The sequence below is a fragment of the Leguminivora glycinivorella genome, chromosome 1 (assembly GCF_023078275.1).
Source record: "Leguminivora glycinivorella isolate SPB_JAAS2020 chromosome 1, LegGlyc_1.1, whole genome shotgun sequence".
In the NCBI taxonomy this organism is placed as follows: domain Eukaryota; kingdom Metazoa; phylum Arthropoda; class Insecta; order Lepidoptera; family Tortricidae; genus Leguminivora; species Leguminivora glycinivorella.
Genome location: NC_062971.1, coordinates 1,577,382 through 1,595,870, shown reverse-complemented (window position 1 = coordinate 1,595,870; position 18,489 = coordinate 1,577,382). Strand labels below are relative to the sequence as shown.

General features: G+C 33.3%; 1 protein-coding gene across 1 annotated transcript in view; it reads right to left on the bottom strand.

Annotated features, from left to right (window-relative positions):
* Positions 1-17,914, bottom strand: part of LOC125233337 (NGFI-A-binding protein homolog) — a 43,952-nt gene extending 26,038 nt beyond the window's left edge. Inside the window, 1 exon segment of the mRNA XM_048139320.1 lies at positions 17,775-17,914. Coding sequence (XP_047995277.1) covers positions 17,775-17,886 — 112 coding nt within the window. The 5' untranslated portion in view covers positions 17,887-17,914.
* Between the last annotated feature and the right edge of the window lie 575 nt (positions 17,915-18,489).

Here is an 18,489-nt window from a genome sequence, read left to right as displayed (position 1 = left end):
TGTTGTTAATAATTCTCAGCGGCGAATCGAAACTTCTTGTCTACTACTACTACTTGTCTCCTAGTCAAATCAGCTTCTTTTTAAGAACTGTCAAAACGAATTTGTACGACTTGCTAATATGGAATTAATATGAAATCGAGTTGAGTGACGTCACGGTCAATTCAGTTACTTTATATAATTTCTACCTGACTTATTAAATAGGAATTCGATTTAAAAATAACTTCTTTCCGTGTTTTTCTAATAATTATCTGATGCTTTATTTCATGCATGGTATAAAATATTTTATTTTAAGAACAGTCAAGTTCCCTATTCGAGCTCGTTTTATACCAAAGTTACTCCCTTGCGTAGAGAATAGAGATGTAGTTTCTACGCATTTTCTATCGTAATTTTCTATAGAGAATTTTGTGTGTAATTACTAATTAGTGGTTTAGAAACTGTGAAACTCTAACAAGTTATTTAATACAGGGTGTTTGGCACATGACCCGACAAAATTTGGGGGCGGGTTGTGGTGTCATTTCCTTCCTTTTCGTTCTTGGAAACTTGGTGGAGACACATTTTTTTTGTGGATCGAGGAATATTTGGATACTAGTTAATTGGGCATTTCTATTTAAAGTTGTACCCCCGAGTTTTCGCATGTCCCCTTACATTTTTTGCGATTTACTCTTAAGATTGAAGTTTTAACTGGGTAAATGTTGGTTTTTATTGAAATATATTAAGTAGACGCATCATTTATCAAGTAAAATGCATAATAAATCCATTTTTTATACTTACAATTAAGTTTTAAAATATGGTAAAATGTGGCTGTAGTACTGTCCCCTTCCACGATTCGAAGTTTTGTTGGACTTTTACACAATTTTTTTCTATGATAGTAACATTAAGTAATGCATTTCTACCATAGTTTAAGTAGTAGAAAACGTATTTTTGACGAAAAAGAACTTTAAAATCAACAGTAACAGGGTATAATTTCGATAAAAACGTTGTCCCCTCGAAATGTCCAGTTTCGAGATCGTCCGTTTGGTTACGCAGTTTTAACTAAGTAGCAAAATATTTTTTACCAACATTTAAGGTTTATTTTAATCCTGGCAAACCTGTGACCATAGACAAACCTTGTCTAACTTCACTTTGGTTAATAAAACAGCCAAACCGCGACCGACAAGGAGTGCTGGCATGTGATAGGTAAGTTTACCACTATGTTTGGTCCGTTTTGTTCTAATTTTTACGTAACTAAACTGTTAGGTAAGTAAAGAACTGTTGATGTTAAATGAATCAATGCCTCATACAGTTATTTCTCAAGTAAATAAGTTAAATATTGCTGTTAGTTTTGTATTATTTTCAATCGATTTAATTCTGGTCTAGACAAATCGTTACGTCCGTTTGGAAACAATTTGCAGCGTAACATATTGCCGGACAGTCAAATGTAACCAAACTGACACGGTAAAGTTGCGTGCACATTGAGAATAGCTAGTTTTTTGCCGTGACTTTGTCCATGCTTATTTTTTGGTAATATTCATACTAATTTGCAGATGTCATGGGTACAAAATATGACCTTATATAATAATAAGATAATTTTTGTTACTAAATAGAAGATATTTCCCATTACTTAAGAAAATACTCCGTTTAATGTGTTTTCTACTTAATATACTATTACTTAAATTCATTTTGATAAGAAATATTAATTTTAATATTATTATTTTTAACTGTGATTAATACGCATTTGATACCACAGATGTTTAGTAGAACTAAACTCTACCCAAAGTGAGATTAGATATTAGGTATATTTCATAAAAAGCCATTATCATAGTGATATATATTTTTAATAAGTATTGATATTATAAGTTCTGATATTTCAAGTACCTACGTACTGTGTTTTTTTACTGAGCAAGCATTTGAGTGAAATGTTTGCTTATTGTGATCTCGTCCTTACTTTGTCCGTTAAGTTACATAGGTGTCCATTTGGAAATTGTCCCCTTGTTAAAAAAGTGTTTTTTATTGTTTAATTAAAGCATAGAAGCTATAAATCTTAGGTTTTAATGCTAATAATTACAAGTTTCGTTAATTCTATTGATTGTTATACATTATATGTCAATAATGCCCGTAGTTACTTAATAAAACTAAAAATAAGGTACGGTTTGGGACCATGCCGTAACCAAACCACCTAAAATACGGTTTTATAAAAAAAGTTTCATTAGTATTATTAAATGATGATTGTTTTTACTTTGTTTAATACGAATTATATCTATTAAACATTAAAACCTTTGGTTCAAGTATGTCTTTTATTTCCTACACTAAAAAACATTTGTAACCAAACGGACCACAAAAAACCTCTCCCATCATAATAAAAATTCATTTTAACTAGTTTATCCTAAAAATATTGCGATTCTCTTCAGTGTTTCGTAAACTAGAATATATTTTCTAACAGAATAACACGACAAAATACCAAATAATGCCAATTTTATTTTCAACTTCTCAAATGAGTCATGGTACAAGTTTAAATAGAAATGCCCAATTGCTGCGTCTCTCCGCCATAGTTCTGCGCCACAATATTTCTGATAAGGCAGTCTGTTAGGCAGCTCTTTCGTCGCTTTTAACTATTACATGCACATGCACTTTTCTTTTCAGTTTGGGTGACTTCTTTATAGGCGCCCTCCACACTCGCGCGCGGTTCGCGGCGCGATGCCGCGAACGTGAGTGCTGATTCTTTCTGCAAACCTATCGAATCCACAGTTCCACACTCGCGATACGCGCGAGTTTGGAGGATGCTACACAAAAGGACAATTACTGCAGTTCTCGACAGTTTTCTTCAGAATTTGTGTCAGTTAGTCTCCCTCACTTAGATACTTTAGGTCCTAGGCAAATGAGCTTAATAAAAAATATTAAGCAATTTGACTTACTGGTGGAAATCTATTGCCTACTCTTGCCATAAATAAAAAGTCACCTTCACCTTAAATCTCCGTCCAGCTTCCTGTCCAAAACCTCTGACTTTGACCGTGATTCGAACACCCGCGCCCCTCCCTCTCACACCCCATATGCCAGACAAAGACAGGAAACCGAAGGGGTTTGATTCTAATCTTCGGCAGCTGTCTTGGCAGATGTTACTGGACATCACAAAAATAACTTTACGGTTCAATACACACGTAATATCTAGATCATAAGGGTGATTTCTGTTATTTTTAGAATGAAATTAAATATTTGTTAGTTTCTTATAGCAATCTTACATTTGCGGTTAAAATAAATCTAAAGTTTCATAACAAAAGGGTGGTTTTTGAACGATCAGTTACTAAGGTTGGTAGAAAGGTCATTGACCTGCATTGATATGCATTGAATGTAGATTGATATTTTATTGAATGTTTGACTTAAAGACAGGTGTCGATGTAGGTTTCGTGGTCATTTTTGATTTTTTGATTTATTATGTTGGTTTTTGTGACGACCATCTACATTTCACTTTTATATTTTAAGATGTCTGAATAATAATTCAATTTACTGCTGCGCATGGGGGTTGTGAGTCGATTTGTTGGAAGAAAACGATTTGATTTTTTATGAAAGTACAAATGGCAGTTCAATATGTATATTTTTCATTTAAATTTTCACAAAATAAAGATATATGTAGTATTGTATGTGCCTGCAACATAATAAATAATACAAGCGTGTTTATGACCAAAAAAATTGTCAATACACCACAAGATATAATACCTAAATATACACAATTTTATATTATACATACTTGGTAGCATCTAAATGAAATAAATTAATTGTATGCAAATAATCAGCTCGCACTCTTTAAAGTTTAGGTAACTTAAGAGTATCAGAGATACTTGCATACATACACCACACCACAGTAACTATTTTTTATCGTTCCGTAGTCAACTAGGAACCCTTATAGTTTTGCCATGTATGTCTGTCCGTCCGTCCGTCCGTCCGTGGATAATCTCAGTGACAGTTAGTACTAGAAAGCTGGGTATCAATATGTATATCAATCACGTCACGCCGCCAAAGTGGTAAAATAATTAATACCTTCGGAAATAACGCTCCAAAAGTAAAAAAAATGTGTCTACCCCCCCTCTAACTTTTGAACCATAAGTTTAAAAGATATGAAAAAAATCACAAATTAGAACGTTAACGTTAGAATTTCTAGGAAAATTATTTTAAACTTGATAGGTTGAACAGTTTTTGAAAATAATACGGGAAACTACGGAACCCTACACTGAGTCACTGTTTTTATCATAGCAACACTTAATTTTCTCGTACAAAAGTTGCCACATGCAATACGGTATATATAGACGGTGGCGCCTCTATTATGTTCTACTCTTTTTTGCGAGGCTGCACATGTAAATACCTACTTCAGATAAAGTTATTTCCTCATTCGCAATTCTGTATCATAATTTGATCAGTTCAAATTAGCTCTCATCGGATTATACATGGAAATGGAATGGAATTCAATAATTATTACTGGGTGGCTAGCCGAATGGCACAATCGCTCACGAAACGCTCACGAAACGAAGCGCTAGTAGATATCTATCTCTATCGCGCTTGCGTATTGGCGCGACAGAGCCAGCGCTTCGTTTCGTGAGCGTTTCGTGAGCGATTGTGCCATTCGGCTAGCCACCCTGAATAGTTTACCATGGAATCTAGTACTTGACCTAACGCGCAGTATTTTATCTTCTAAAATCCTGAGTTCCTTTTCAAAATAAATTCGAATTATGAATCAGAATCAGAATAGTTTTATTTGTCAGAATACTTAATATTAACATATAGTACGTACATGTACGTACCTACATGATGTTGAGTACAGTAGATGACAAAGTATTCACTGTATTCATCAGTCGGTGAACGACATGCAAAATATGAACTACAATTAATTCTAGTTCCGAATTCAACAGAGCAAAATATTTGAGAATTCAAGTTCCAAATTTTAGGATACCAATTTTATTTTTAACAGCATTTTATTTTCCGAATTTTTTTTTAAATATATTTTTGAGATTGTATGCTGTATGGTCTGAGGCAGGTCGAGGATGCAGCCCCTTTTCAGTTTTTTTACACGCAATTAATTCATTTTACTTAGACGCTACCGAGTACACAATAAACTAAATTATATTTATTGCAATTGCAAAATCTATACATAAAGAATATAAAATTGTGTAAAAAAGGCTGAAACATTGTTCATAATGTATAAACGATTTTTTGCATAAATTTTCTATTAAATTATGATTATTTGATAAAACTCGCTTCATTCACTTTATATATCCACATTCGTATTTCAATCCAATTCATTAAGTAACAGTTACATAATCGTAGTTTAAAGTACTGCGTTTTACACTTATACTGTGCCTCAAGCGTGTAAGCGTTTAAGATTACTTAATTATACCCTGATCATTTTGCTACGATTAATCATAACTGTCTTATTACAATTCAACAAGATGTACATTTCCATAGCCTGCTGAATATTCTGGCCTAAACGGTTTGACTAATCAGAATAAATCGATAGCGTGACGATTTGAAAGTCTAAACTACCGATATACAGTAGGAATAAATTAAAAATGTTTTTTAGTACATATGGTGTCTTTTTATTGCACTAGTTCGCAAAGTAGTACATTTACTTGTCAGGTCGAAACTTCAAAGGGTTATATGCAGGGTTGGGCAGTATTTCAAATACATGTATTTGAAATACTCGTTTAAAATACAAATACGTATTTTGTATTTGTATTTCAAATACTGCTTGGTTAAGTATTTTGTATTTGGTATTTCAAATACCTAGACACATGCATTTAGTATTTTGTATTTGAAATACTCAAGGCTGTAAAATACATTTGCATAAAATACATTTCTGAAAAGTTTTTAACTCTGCGATAGTCCGATAGTCCCTATAGAAGACTGTGATATATTAAAAACGGCAACACTGTCAAGTGTCAACGTCAAATGTCACTTGTCACTACTATCAGCGACAAGTGTCACATCGGACTTCCGGTTGGGACGCCATCTTAGCGGTTTCGTGTCGTGAATAATTTATTTTTCTTTTACTCATTAATGTTGTTTAAAGTGTAATATTGATAGCTTATTATGCAGTAAACTAATGGTGTAGTGAGAAGCTGATGAAGAATTGTTCTCGAAACGTGTTTAGCCTCTTTTTTGTCGTAAACGGCCGGTAGTCCACGTGCTCTTGTAAAATCTAGCTATCAATTTACAAGTGCTAAGTCGCCGTACAATGTCGTACTTACTGTACAAAAATTACTAATATTAGCTCATATCACCTTGACACTGGCAAAATAGTCCCAATGGACTGAAGCCATTTAATTTTAAAAACTGAACTGAAGTGTCACATCACTTTTGTTACTACTGCCACTACTCTGGATACATTCACTCGCCAACTAGACGGAACTTATCGGACAATACTTTTAGGAATTTGGTTTTTATGAAAGGGAATTCTTAAATTCATAAAAACCAAGTTTCAATCTTTTCAAGTTTCGTTTATTGGGCATTTTCAGAAATTGGGACCCAGAATTAGTGACATTTGTTAATAAAAATTAACTCGATGTCAGTTTTGTGACAACAATTAAGAATATTTTTTTTATATCACGTCGGTGGCAAACAGGTATATGGCACGCCTGATGGAAAGCGGTCACCGTAACCTATGGACGCCTGCAACTCAAGGGGTGTCACGTGCGCGTTGCCGACCCATTAGAAACTTGTACACTTTGTACCCATTGTAAACTTTGTCTAAAAACCAACTTTTTTCATGTTCTAAATGTAGATTATTGCTTATAGTTTATGTAATTAATAGAAAAGCAATTTTTTTTTTGAAATTTCACGCTTAATTGTCGTCACAAAACTGACATCGAGTTAATTTTTGTTAACAACTTTCACTAATTTTGGGTCCCAATTTTTGAAAATGCCCAATAGGTCATTGCTCAACCTAGTCATGCAACATGTTAAAATTAAGCTTATAAAATAAAGTATATTGATATTCATATAAGAAGTATGTACATTATTTTTCATTTTATTTTATCAGTAAACTCATTGATTAAATAGAAGGGGTGACATTTATAAATAAATAAATAAATAAATAAATATAGGACATTCTTACACAGATTGACTGAGGCCCACGGTAAGCTCAAGAAGGCTTGTGTTGTGGGTACTCAGACAACTATATATATAATATATAAATACTTACATACATAGAAAACATCCATGACTCAGGAACAAATATCTGTGCCCATCACACAAATAAATGCCCTTACCGGGATTCGAACCCGGGACCGCGGCGTAGCAGGCAGGGTCACTACCGACTGCGCCAGACCGGTCGTCAAAACATTGAAAGAAACGTTTAAGTTTATTTTTAAATTCTGTGCATGCCTACCTATAAGTATTGTCCGTTAATTTCATAAGTAGACCCTGTTATCTTGGCGAGTTGATTCACCACACCAACTGTTAAAGACTCTTTGTTCTTCGAAAACAGATAGCAAAATTGCAATTTCATACAAATTTTAACTTGATGTCTTAAGCTTGCTGGTAGAATTTACCTATTTTATAAATGAAATATTTTTTATTAAACATGATATCAAATCATAATATTAATACCATCTAACTTAGGATATGATATCCTGGATATCAAGGTAAATTTTATATGAAATTACTTTTGAACTGCAAAATTGTACAAATTTCTCATCCGTAAACCTTTACCAGTTGGAGTGGTCAAAAGTATTTTGTATTTTAAATACATTTTTAGAAACGCTATATTTTGTATTTGGTATTTGAAATACATTTCTTTAAACACTATATTTTGTATTTGAAATACCCGTCACCAAAGTATGTAGTATTTTATATTTGAAATACATTTCCAAATGTAATTAGTATTTTGTATTTGAAATACTATTGGCCAGTATTTTGCCCAACCCTGGTTATATGTACCTACTGAAACTACTGAAAAACGTCATAGGTATGATACACGTGCGAAATTAGTGTCGATTTAAAACACCTATCTTTGTGTCGTGTTTTAACTAATCACCACTTGTTTCGAATTTCTGCACTTTCGGTAATGTACCTACTTTTAACATTATTAGATAAATTATAATGTTTATATTAATTATTATAAGCTATCACATCGTTTCATTAATATTTAAAAAGTAATAATAAGGACTGATATGTCAGATCTTTAATACATAGTAACTAAGTAAAAAAATTAACAAAAAAAATATTAATTTTTCATAGTGGGTGCTTAATAGTTACGTAATGACTCCACTAACTGAAAAAACGTATTAAAAATAATAAATGAGAAAAAACGGCAGTTTATAAACAAATGATAAACTACAATCACAACTCCCTCGCCGCATAGTCCACATACAATAGACAATCGACTCACATTCAATTCAAATAAAGAATGCGATTACGCAAAGATGCGTTCAAAAACAGTACTTTTTTTCAGCCCTTTCTGTTCTCTCCATTCATTCCTCAGCTTTGCAAACTTATCTGATATTAAGGAAGGGGCGCCACTATCCATGACTAAAAAGGAGATTAATTCGAGATTGCAGTTAGTTCCATGTTTCCCTACCGGCTGAGATAATTTTGTGAGCTTCTTCAACAATGCGATAAGTTGTATGCAAATGCTATTTAGATTGTTGGAATACGCACTTTTTGTGGCTACTGGCCGAGTGATGAGAGTCGGAGTGACGCATCTGTCATTTCTGATATTAAAACGGTCGTCTACATTCGAAAGGAACGGAACATGAACACAAATGACTAGGTTTTTTATCGTGTCGACTTTTTTGTGATACGACGTGGTGAGTTTTAATTAAAGAGATAATGCAGAAAAGTACTGTTTTTGAAAACTTTTGCTTACTTATAAAGTCGATACATGCGTATCAATATTTTTTATACCTTGCCATTATTTTTAATAGTGCCGTTTTCTTACATTGTACTCTATTAATAGTCACAACTAGTATCTCCGTATTTGTACAATAATCCATTCATACTGGGATATTAAACAATTATTAAAAAAAATTATATAAATATTACCGGCGGGCCCCATTAAATTATAAGGCAATTGGTGTGAATTTTTATTACTGACACGACACGTATAATGTGTATGATGGTTGCAGGGAGCCGATTAACATTTTGTTAAAATGAGTAAGAATGTTACCTAATAGGTAAACATTATACTTATATATGCCATAAACAAATTTCATGAATACATAAATAATTAAGAATAGGTTAACATTCAAACCTTCCATTAAAAAATATAATTTCTTAGCCACCGCTCGTGACAAACGTTAGACCCATGTTAGACAGCTAGTACCTACCTACTACATATTTTTTAACTAGCGTTGCGATTCAGCGAGGTAATGTTGGCAGCATCTACGGAACATTGCCAAAGGGGGAATTTTTTATTTTAGTTTTAATTTAGGCTATATTTAGATTTAGGTTAATTTACATGGTTTATAACCACAGTGGTCATATATACCATAGATCAAGCAAACGTATCTACTTAGCGTGTCAAATGAACTCAGTGAAATCCACTGAGTTGTCCGTCTTTAATCGCAGCTTGCAGCTTTCGGGCGTCAATTTTTGTAAGTTGAAGTCAACAAAAACATTAAAAATGCCTCGTTACATGATATTTAATTGCAACAACATAAAACTTATCAACACTCAAGGGCCTGAGACATATTTAAAATCACGAAGTAACAACTTCAGTACAAAATCTGACACGCTCGGCCGCCATACAAATAAATGAACTCGTTTCTTCTATCTAAATCTAATTCTGTGTTTATAACACATACGAAGATTAACGAAATTAAAATACTTAATTATTAATAAAAAAAAGAATATTTTATTATGTATTTATTGAACAGCATGCTATGATCAAATCAAATATGCCACCATGGAGTAACTCTCTGCATACCTATATAATGTAAGGAGAAAGTGAAAATATGACTTTCTAATGAAATGAAATACTCAATTTATTAACCAAAGCGTTTTAACGTAGTTCTACAATTTGACTGAACAAGTTTCACTTTATATGGCCGTTCTCCTCTATTGCAATCCATGTTGCAATTGTCGCAAATCGCAACCAATTTTCTTGAAATTTTGTAAATAAGTGTTTGGCTTATCAATTAGCTGAAAATGGTAATGGATAGATTTACTTGAAAATTAAGGTTGATTACAAGTTCCTTTATTATTAGAATAATAAGAAAATTATAACATCTCAATCACAGTGGTCCATATTTTGTACCCTAGGGCATATTAAATACTTAGTGGTCCATATTATTTATTTAGTTTTAAGTTTGACATATTTTAGAAAAATTAAAATTTTGTTAGATATATTGTTCGTATATGTGATTTTTATTTTTTTAAATTAAGAAATGCCAGATAAGTTCTGGACTGATTAACAGTAATTACATGTCTCTTACTTTAACATTCTGAGTTTTATTTCATAAAGTCTATATGGTAGTCCATATTTAGAGAATTACTCTAATAGAGAACCAAAAGTAATAAACAATTCTCGATGATCATTATCACTCACTAAAATCGTCAAATTATGAACTCCATAAATAATTATGGCACGCTGCGTTGATAATGTCGGATGAGGCGAACTTGTTTTTAGTTCGTCTCGTCTCGTCTTGAATTTTCATGAGTGCAATATTTATCGTGTTGACGCCATTAAGCGACGGCGGTGGCTGGCTTTGCGCCCTTTCCATATTCCCTTTATTTATGTCACAAAAACGATATACCTTTATCGGGCCCGTTGTTTTTTTACAGTTTAATTCTTGAGTTAATGGCAGAGTCAAATGACTGGCCGTAAGAAACCGCGGGAATTTCAGCGATGTCCGCGCGCTTTTAAAGGTATTTTTTGGGCGCGCTCGGCCGACGGCGGTTTTCGGTTTTTTGCGTGGACCCAATGAAAACCGTAATGGCATTTTATCGTGCATAAGAGCGGGTGGAATCATTAATTATTTATAATAAGCGCTAGCGATCGACGCCATATTTATTTCGCTACCAAAATGTCACATTTCGATGAGCTTTACTACTTTAGTAGTGTTTTTCCGGCACGTCTGGACGATTGTATATGCTTTCATTTTAAAGCTGCAGGTTTTTTACTCTCCTCGTTATTTCGATAAAGATATCTCCAGCATGCTTGCTCATGGCCGTCGAAGATATAAATCAACAACATAAATAGGTATAACATTGCTGTTCTTGTCATTACAATGAAAGAAAAACTGTTTATAATACCATCAAGCATTTTTGCTATATTTTTACTTTTTTAACTTCAATTACCTACTCCGAGCGAACGTTGTCGACTCTGAAAAACACTTTACATTTATTTTTAATTCCATACCATCTCGCATGTGTTTCTTGCATACAGCCGTATTTTAAAAAAGAAAACAGGAAGTGCTTCCGAGGCCGTACATCAAGAATATAGCGCACATTCTTAAACTTTATTATAAGTAGGTTTATTATGATATTATGCTGAGGTTGTGTAAAAATTGGCGCGAATCTCCATAATATGTAGATTGCACATGTTGCGGCTTAAGAAGTCGTTTTTGCGAGAGAATATGCATTTAAGGGGAATTTAATTATGTGCATGTTTCATTTTATATTGCATTTCGGTTGTAAAAAGGTGGTTGTGTATGGCATGCCGGTGCCAAAAGAAAAATCCAGTTTCCATCACACATATCCGGCTCGAAAACTCGTTTTATATTACTTACGGGATTTACAGGCATTGTTAAAAACTGATATTAACTTCATGCGAATAACTTCGGCCCAATTCGAACTGTCCAAGTAGCGGTTTTGGTTGAAATCCGTCACTTTTGACTCTGACAGATCCGATTCATATCTTATCGAGAACTTATTTCTGGCAAGCCATGTATTTAAATCACTACAGAAAAGTAACAAAATTAAAAAAAATGTTCAACTGTTTATTTTCCCATAGAAAATTTTAATTACGCTCGTTTTTTCTGGTGACAAACTGCTTTGACCGGCTATATGTAAGTACAATGCAATACAAATACTATTGCACTCCTCGATAAAACACAACAATAAAAAATAAAGAAGCAACACAAAGGTAAACAACAGGCGGTCTTATCGCTGAAGAGCCATTTCTTAAAAACAGTTATCTTTCTGAATTAAGGGGGTAAGTAATACGAGATATAAGAACGTATCGTATATTACTTATAAAATATACGCTCACTTTGTATAAGCTTGTTCAGCATAACGTTCACTGGTTATAATGCTCAAAATCGATAATAGCAAATAATCTAATTTCGAAGTGGATAATGTTTATTCTCTATAATATCAGTGTATATAAAGATTAACGTATATAACGTTAGGGAGACCTAATGTTTATAAGATATATTAATCAATTATTCTAACATCAAAAGGTGTAATGTTCATAATATCTAAGATCTATGTTTATAACGTTTGGGATACCCAATATTAATAACATATATTTTTCAATTAATCTAACATCAAAAGGCGTAATGTTCATTCTGTGTGTAAGATTTTAAATGCATAATAACCTAACTTAACCTACTTTCTTAGCAACAGTTTTGTGTGGGGGTCGCAGTTCTAACCTAACCTAAACCTACTCTCTTAGCAACAGTTTTGTATGGGGGTCGCAGTTCTAACCTAACCTAAACCTACTTTCTTAGCAACAGTTTTGTGTGGGGGTCGCAGTTCTAACCTAACCTAAACCTACTTTCTTAGCAACAGTTTTGTGTGGGGTTGCAGTTCTAACCCAACCTAAACCTACTTTCTTAGCAACAGTTTTGTGTGGGGTCGCAGTTCTAACCTAACCTAAACCTACTTTCTTAGCAACAGTTTTGTGTGGGGTCGCAGTTCTAACCTAACCTAAACCTACTCTCTTAGCAACAGTTTTGTATGGGGTCGCAGTTCTAACCTAACCTAAACCTACTTTCTTAGCAACAGTTTTGTGTGGGGTCGCAGTTCTAACCTAACCTAAACCTACTTTCTTAGCAACAGTTTTGTGTGGGGGTCGCAGTTCTAACCTAACCTAAACCTACTTTCTTAGCAACAGTTTTGTGTGGGGGTCGCAGTTCTAACCTAACCTAAACCTACTCTCTTAGCAACAGTTTTGTATGGGGGTCGCAGTTCTAACCTAACCTAAACCTACTTTCTTAGCAACAGTTTTATGTGGGGGTCGCAGTTCTAACCTAACCTAAACCTACTTTCTTAGCAACAGTTTTGTTTGGGGGTCGCAGTTCTAACCTAACCTAAACCTACTTTCTTAGTAACAGTTTTGTGTGGGGGTCGCAGTTCTAACCTAACCTAAACCTACTTTCTTAGCAACAGTTAAATGTTATATATGGAGAACGGTATGGTGTATAAACTGATATTAAGCTAATATTATAATCGTTATATTAAGTAATGTTATTTATGGTGGACGGTATACTTAGTGTATGGTATCTAAACTGAAATTAGCTTATTTAAATATTATATTAAGAAATGTTATGCATGGTGAACGGTATCCGTTGTGTATGGTATATAAACTGAAATTAAGTAACGTAAACGTTATACTAAAAAACGTTATGTGAAACTAATATTATGGCACTTCAGCGTTATTTCTTACAAAAGTATTGATGTTGGTGTTATATCTAACGTTCATTATTGCTGCTGAACGTTAGTAACATGAAATTATATATATTAACGTTATATCTCGTGGGACGCACCCGAATTAAGGTATAGCCGAAATTGATTAAACATTATGTAAGTATATAAGTAATTAGGTATTAATTATAAATTTGAAATACGCTTGTATGTCTACGAGTAGGTAATTGAAGCAATTAAGCGCTCTATGAAATTATCTGATTTTCTATCCTTTTCAGGAAGCTTAAAGTAGTAACTCGTGCTTCATTATGTCACTTATGTTTTGATATAAAAAGTAGTACTTATATACTTACCGACTGTTAATGGGTTGGTTATGCAAACATAAATACTTAAACAGGGTTTTGTGTGATGTGCCTAAAAAGGCTTCATCGGTAGTTTACACGGAAAGCAGGGTTTTGGTCAACATTTTCGGAAACATTGTAAATTTTACACAGAATACGTGTTTTCAGTCAATTTGATTTGGTAACACGGTGTACAAGTTATTACTAGGTCAGTTTGTCAAACGCAAAGTTTGCGCGTAGTGCATGAATAAATAATTATTAAATTATACATGTCATTATAGGTAATAAAATATAAGATGACACACATTTTTCACAATCCACAACTCCCGCCGGAGCAATATAGGCTTTTGGCTTCCAGTACAACTGTTGAAAACAATATCATCAACTCAATTTTTTAGGTTTTAAACGTTTATAATACATAATTCACAAGACTGATTACCTAAACATAACTATACCGTCACTTTAACATAAAAAAATACCATATATCTATCTACAATTCTACAATATGTCCCATTCTAAAGCCAGTTTTCATTACTCGATTTCCCAAGACGGCCGGTTTTTGCCGCTCACAATGAGAGCGCAGTTTTTCCGCGTTTTCCACGGTTTTTCCGACCACAGACAACATAGACTGGCGGGTTTTTGTTTTTGTCGCAGCAGGGACTGGTTTTGATCCTCGGGATTATTGCATTTTTATGGACAAAAACTGTGAGCGACGAGCGAGATAATTTAGGATTATATGTTTGATCTATATTTGTAGCTTCATAATAATGTAATGGAGACTTCTATAGATGAAATAGAGCCTCGTTACAATGTAATGAAATTAAACAAAAACCCTTGGGTAAGCCAGGCAATGATGCGTTATAAAATTTGATATCAGGTCATTACGAGTATCTAATATGTAGTTTGTGTCCGTATACATACGCGATACGTTAGTTTTTGTTGTATTATGGAATAGAATTTTAAAAAAAATTTATATACATATTATATGCTATTTGCGAAATATATTTTTCATGTAGATATATAGTTATGGCTTTAATTTACGTTCGAAAAAGAAGATTTTATATAGAATATAGAAGGTAAGCACTAGCATACAAACCCTCTTAAAAAAAGTGTCAAACACCTATTTTTTTAACAAAGGGCCTGGCCGGACTGCCATGGTAAAATCGCCCCTGGCTCAATATGAAATATTGATATGCAGGATTATTCGTATTGTTACTACATGTACTACTACTGAATATTATGCCTCAAACTATTTCCGTTTATGAAAAAAATTAAAAAAAAGAAATTTTGTTTTTTATTTTTTTCTTTAAAACCGCGTATCCGATTGACTTGTTCTTTGGATATTTTATATATATATTAGGGATACATCAATTAAAAAAAAATGAACTTCCTGACTTTTTGTTAAGCACATTTTTTTTAATTTATGTTTTAAATAATTTTTTTTTACCACATACGAGTTAGCGACACCTACTATATTTTCATATAATAATCGCGATTTTATACTCTATTACATATATTTTTATCAAAAATATTAGTTAGGATCAACAATGTCAAAATAAGTTATTTATGTATTATTACCCTTTAGTACTTAGTACGTTGCTCCTGGAAAGTGATGTATGAAAATTTTGGCATAATTAATGGAAGATATTTTTTTAATTGGGATATGTACATTATAGGCCGAAGTTATTTTTCATCAACCCTCCCTACCCCTCCCCCTCTGCGTCACCCTTTTACCCTCCCTTAAAGAGCCCAAAATGCGGTTTTTCTAAATTATTGACAAAACCGTTGAAGATACAGAAAAAACGTGTAGCAAGCATTTAAGGAGAAAACTTTTCATTCATCAAAGAAAATTGAAGAAAGGAGCAACTTTCGTGACGGATTGCGCGAAAACTATAAGTGCTAGCACTAAAATGTTTATGAGAGATTTGTAGTAAATTTATTAAGGATTACTTTGTTCCTACACGCTTTTTTTGTATCTTAATCGGTTTTGTCAGAAATCGAGAAAAATCGCATTTTCGGCTCTTTCAGGGGGGGGATGGGTGACGCAGAGGGGGGAGGGGTGGGGAGGCTTGATGAAAAATAACTTCGGCCTATAATGTACATATCCCAATTTAAAAAATCTTCCATTAATTATACCAAAATTTTCATACATCTCTTTCCAGGAGCAACGTACTAAGTACTAAAGGGTAATAATATATAAATAACTTATTTTGACATTGTTGATCCAAACTAATGTTTTTGATAAAAATATATGTAATATAGTATAAAATCGCGATTATTATATGAAAATATAGTAGGTGTCGCTAACTCGTATGTGGTAAAAAAAAATTATTTAAAACATAAATTTAAAAAAAAATGTGCTTAACAAAAAGTCAGGAAGTTCATTTTATTTTAATTGATGTATCCCTAATATATCTATAAAATATCCAAAGAACAAGTCAATCGGATACGCGGTTTTAAAGAAAAAAATAAAAAACAAAATTTCTTTTTTTTAATTTTTTTCATAAACGGAAATAGTTTGAGGCATAATATTCAGTAGTAGTACATGTAGTAACAATACGAATAATCCTGCATATCAATATTTCATATTGAGCCAGGGGCGATTTTAACATGGCAGTCCGGCCAGGCCCTTTATAATGGGGCTATTATTTTATTCGTATTAATGAATAATATATATAGACGTTTGCTATATTACTCATCGATTTGGGAGACTTTATTTCAAATGGAAGTGACGAAGATTTTGGGTAAGGTAATAAATAACATCGCACATAAATACATAGTTATTTATAATTAGCATAGTAAATTTGAAATGAGATGCATGTTAAACATATGACAAACGGCAACGATCAAGACTGCTTCAGCCATCGTCGAAAGCATTAAGCCCGAGGGGCACGCAAAAAGCGCGCCAAGACAAAGCCGCAGAAAAACGCAAATTACCGGTGTGCGCCTTCGATTCCCAGCGCCTGACTTTTCGTAGAATCCACTTTTTACCGAGTGGAAAAAGTTATATTTTCTTAATGAGGGGATGGAATCTTTATTGGCTTAGACGGCGTGTCGCCTATACACGTAATTACTTGTATGTTAATAACCTATGGTCTAGTTTAGTTTTCTAATTGCTATAAGTATTTCGATCACACGTTTCCTTGTAAAGGTAAAATAAATAAATAAACTAAAAAAAGCTTTATTTGTTCCACACATACTTAAAAAAGCAATGAAAAAACATTTGGCGATAACAAAAAAAAAATAGCTTAAAAATCGCGGAAGCTGATCAACTACGAACTATGACTGATATTTTTACAGGACAAAATTGTACTTAAATTATATTCTGAGCTACAGAGATGTGATTAAAAAGTACAATATTTTTTTAATTGTACATCGTGTATAGTTTTAATTACTTATTAATTTAATGTTAGATAGTTTAATCATATTTCTTTGTTAATATTCTACCCTGTGAACAACTGTCAAAATAGAAAAAGAAATATCTTAAACCATAGAATAATTAAATGTAAGTAATTTATTTAATTCAAACTTATTTAGGTAATAATTAAGCACATATGAAGTTACATTACTTTCATTTATGTTAGATTACTTTCATTTGACTTTTAGTCGTTTGTAAATAATTAGGTAAGTCGTTCATTAACAAAACCAAAAAAATCCTCCTAGGCTCTGGACGGGCAGTTGAATGTCTGAATGCCTAGATAAGATCACCATTGCCATTTACCATCACCTAATAGGTTTTTTGTCAAATTAAAAATTCATACTTAAAAAACGCACATTCCACAATTTGTAATGCTAGAATGTCGGACATAAATTAGCTCGTTACAGAATTCTATTAATAAATTATTAGTTATGAGCAAAGTTTTTAAGTTGCATGTGACTTACTGGTTCCATTCACGTTGCGACCGATGATCTTATTGGACCCGTTCGTGGCGGGGGCGGCGCTCCGTCCCGCTTCCTCGCCCGGACTCTCCATCTCCCTCTCGCTCGCACACATCAACTATACGCAAATTTAAAAACACAAAAAAAATATTTACATAATCTAGAACTGGCAGAAAAATACTGCCTGAAAAAAAGTTTATTATTATTTATGGTTTTCAAATGAATGATTTTTAATTTTCGTTCATTCGCGATCTGTTCAAATTGGATTCGACAGTTCGAAAGCGCGGTTTTGGCGCGTGTTCCGGCAGACTCAGAGTGAGCAGTCGTGGCCGTGTGACGCGCGCGCCGCGACTGACGTTTGGAGCCCTATGCAGCTGCCCCGCCCAGCACCCCACGGCACCCCCCACGTGGCCGACGCTTTCCTTGCCCTCGCTTTTACATAAAAAACGCACTTGTGTGAGTGCGTTATGTGAAAGGGTTAAGTTTCGGTTGAAATCTGTCTTGTTATTGATCGTTTAAGTTGAGATGTGATATTAAATTATGGTTAAAATGAGCATTTTTAAAAGTTGAATGGTACCTGAAAGAGAGTTACTTATATTATGAAACTTTGTTATTAGAAGATAATTAATTGTTTATTCAGAAAATGTGTGACATATTCAATTATAATATGTACCTACATATATACACTGTATAATAGAGTAATAGGTAGTACCTTTAA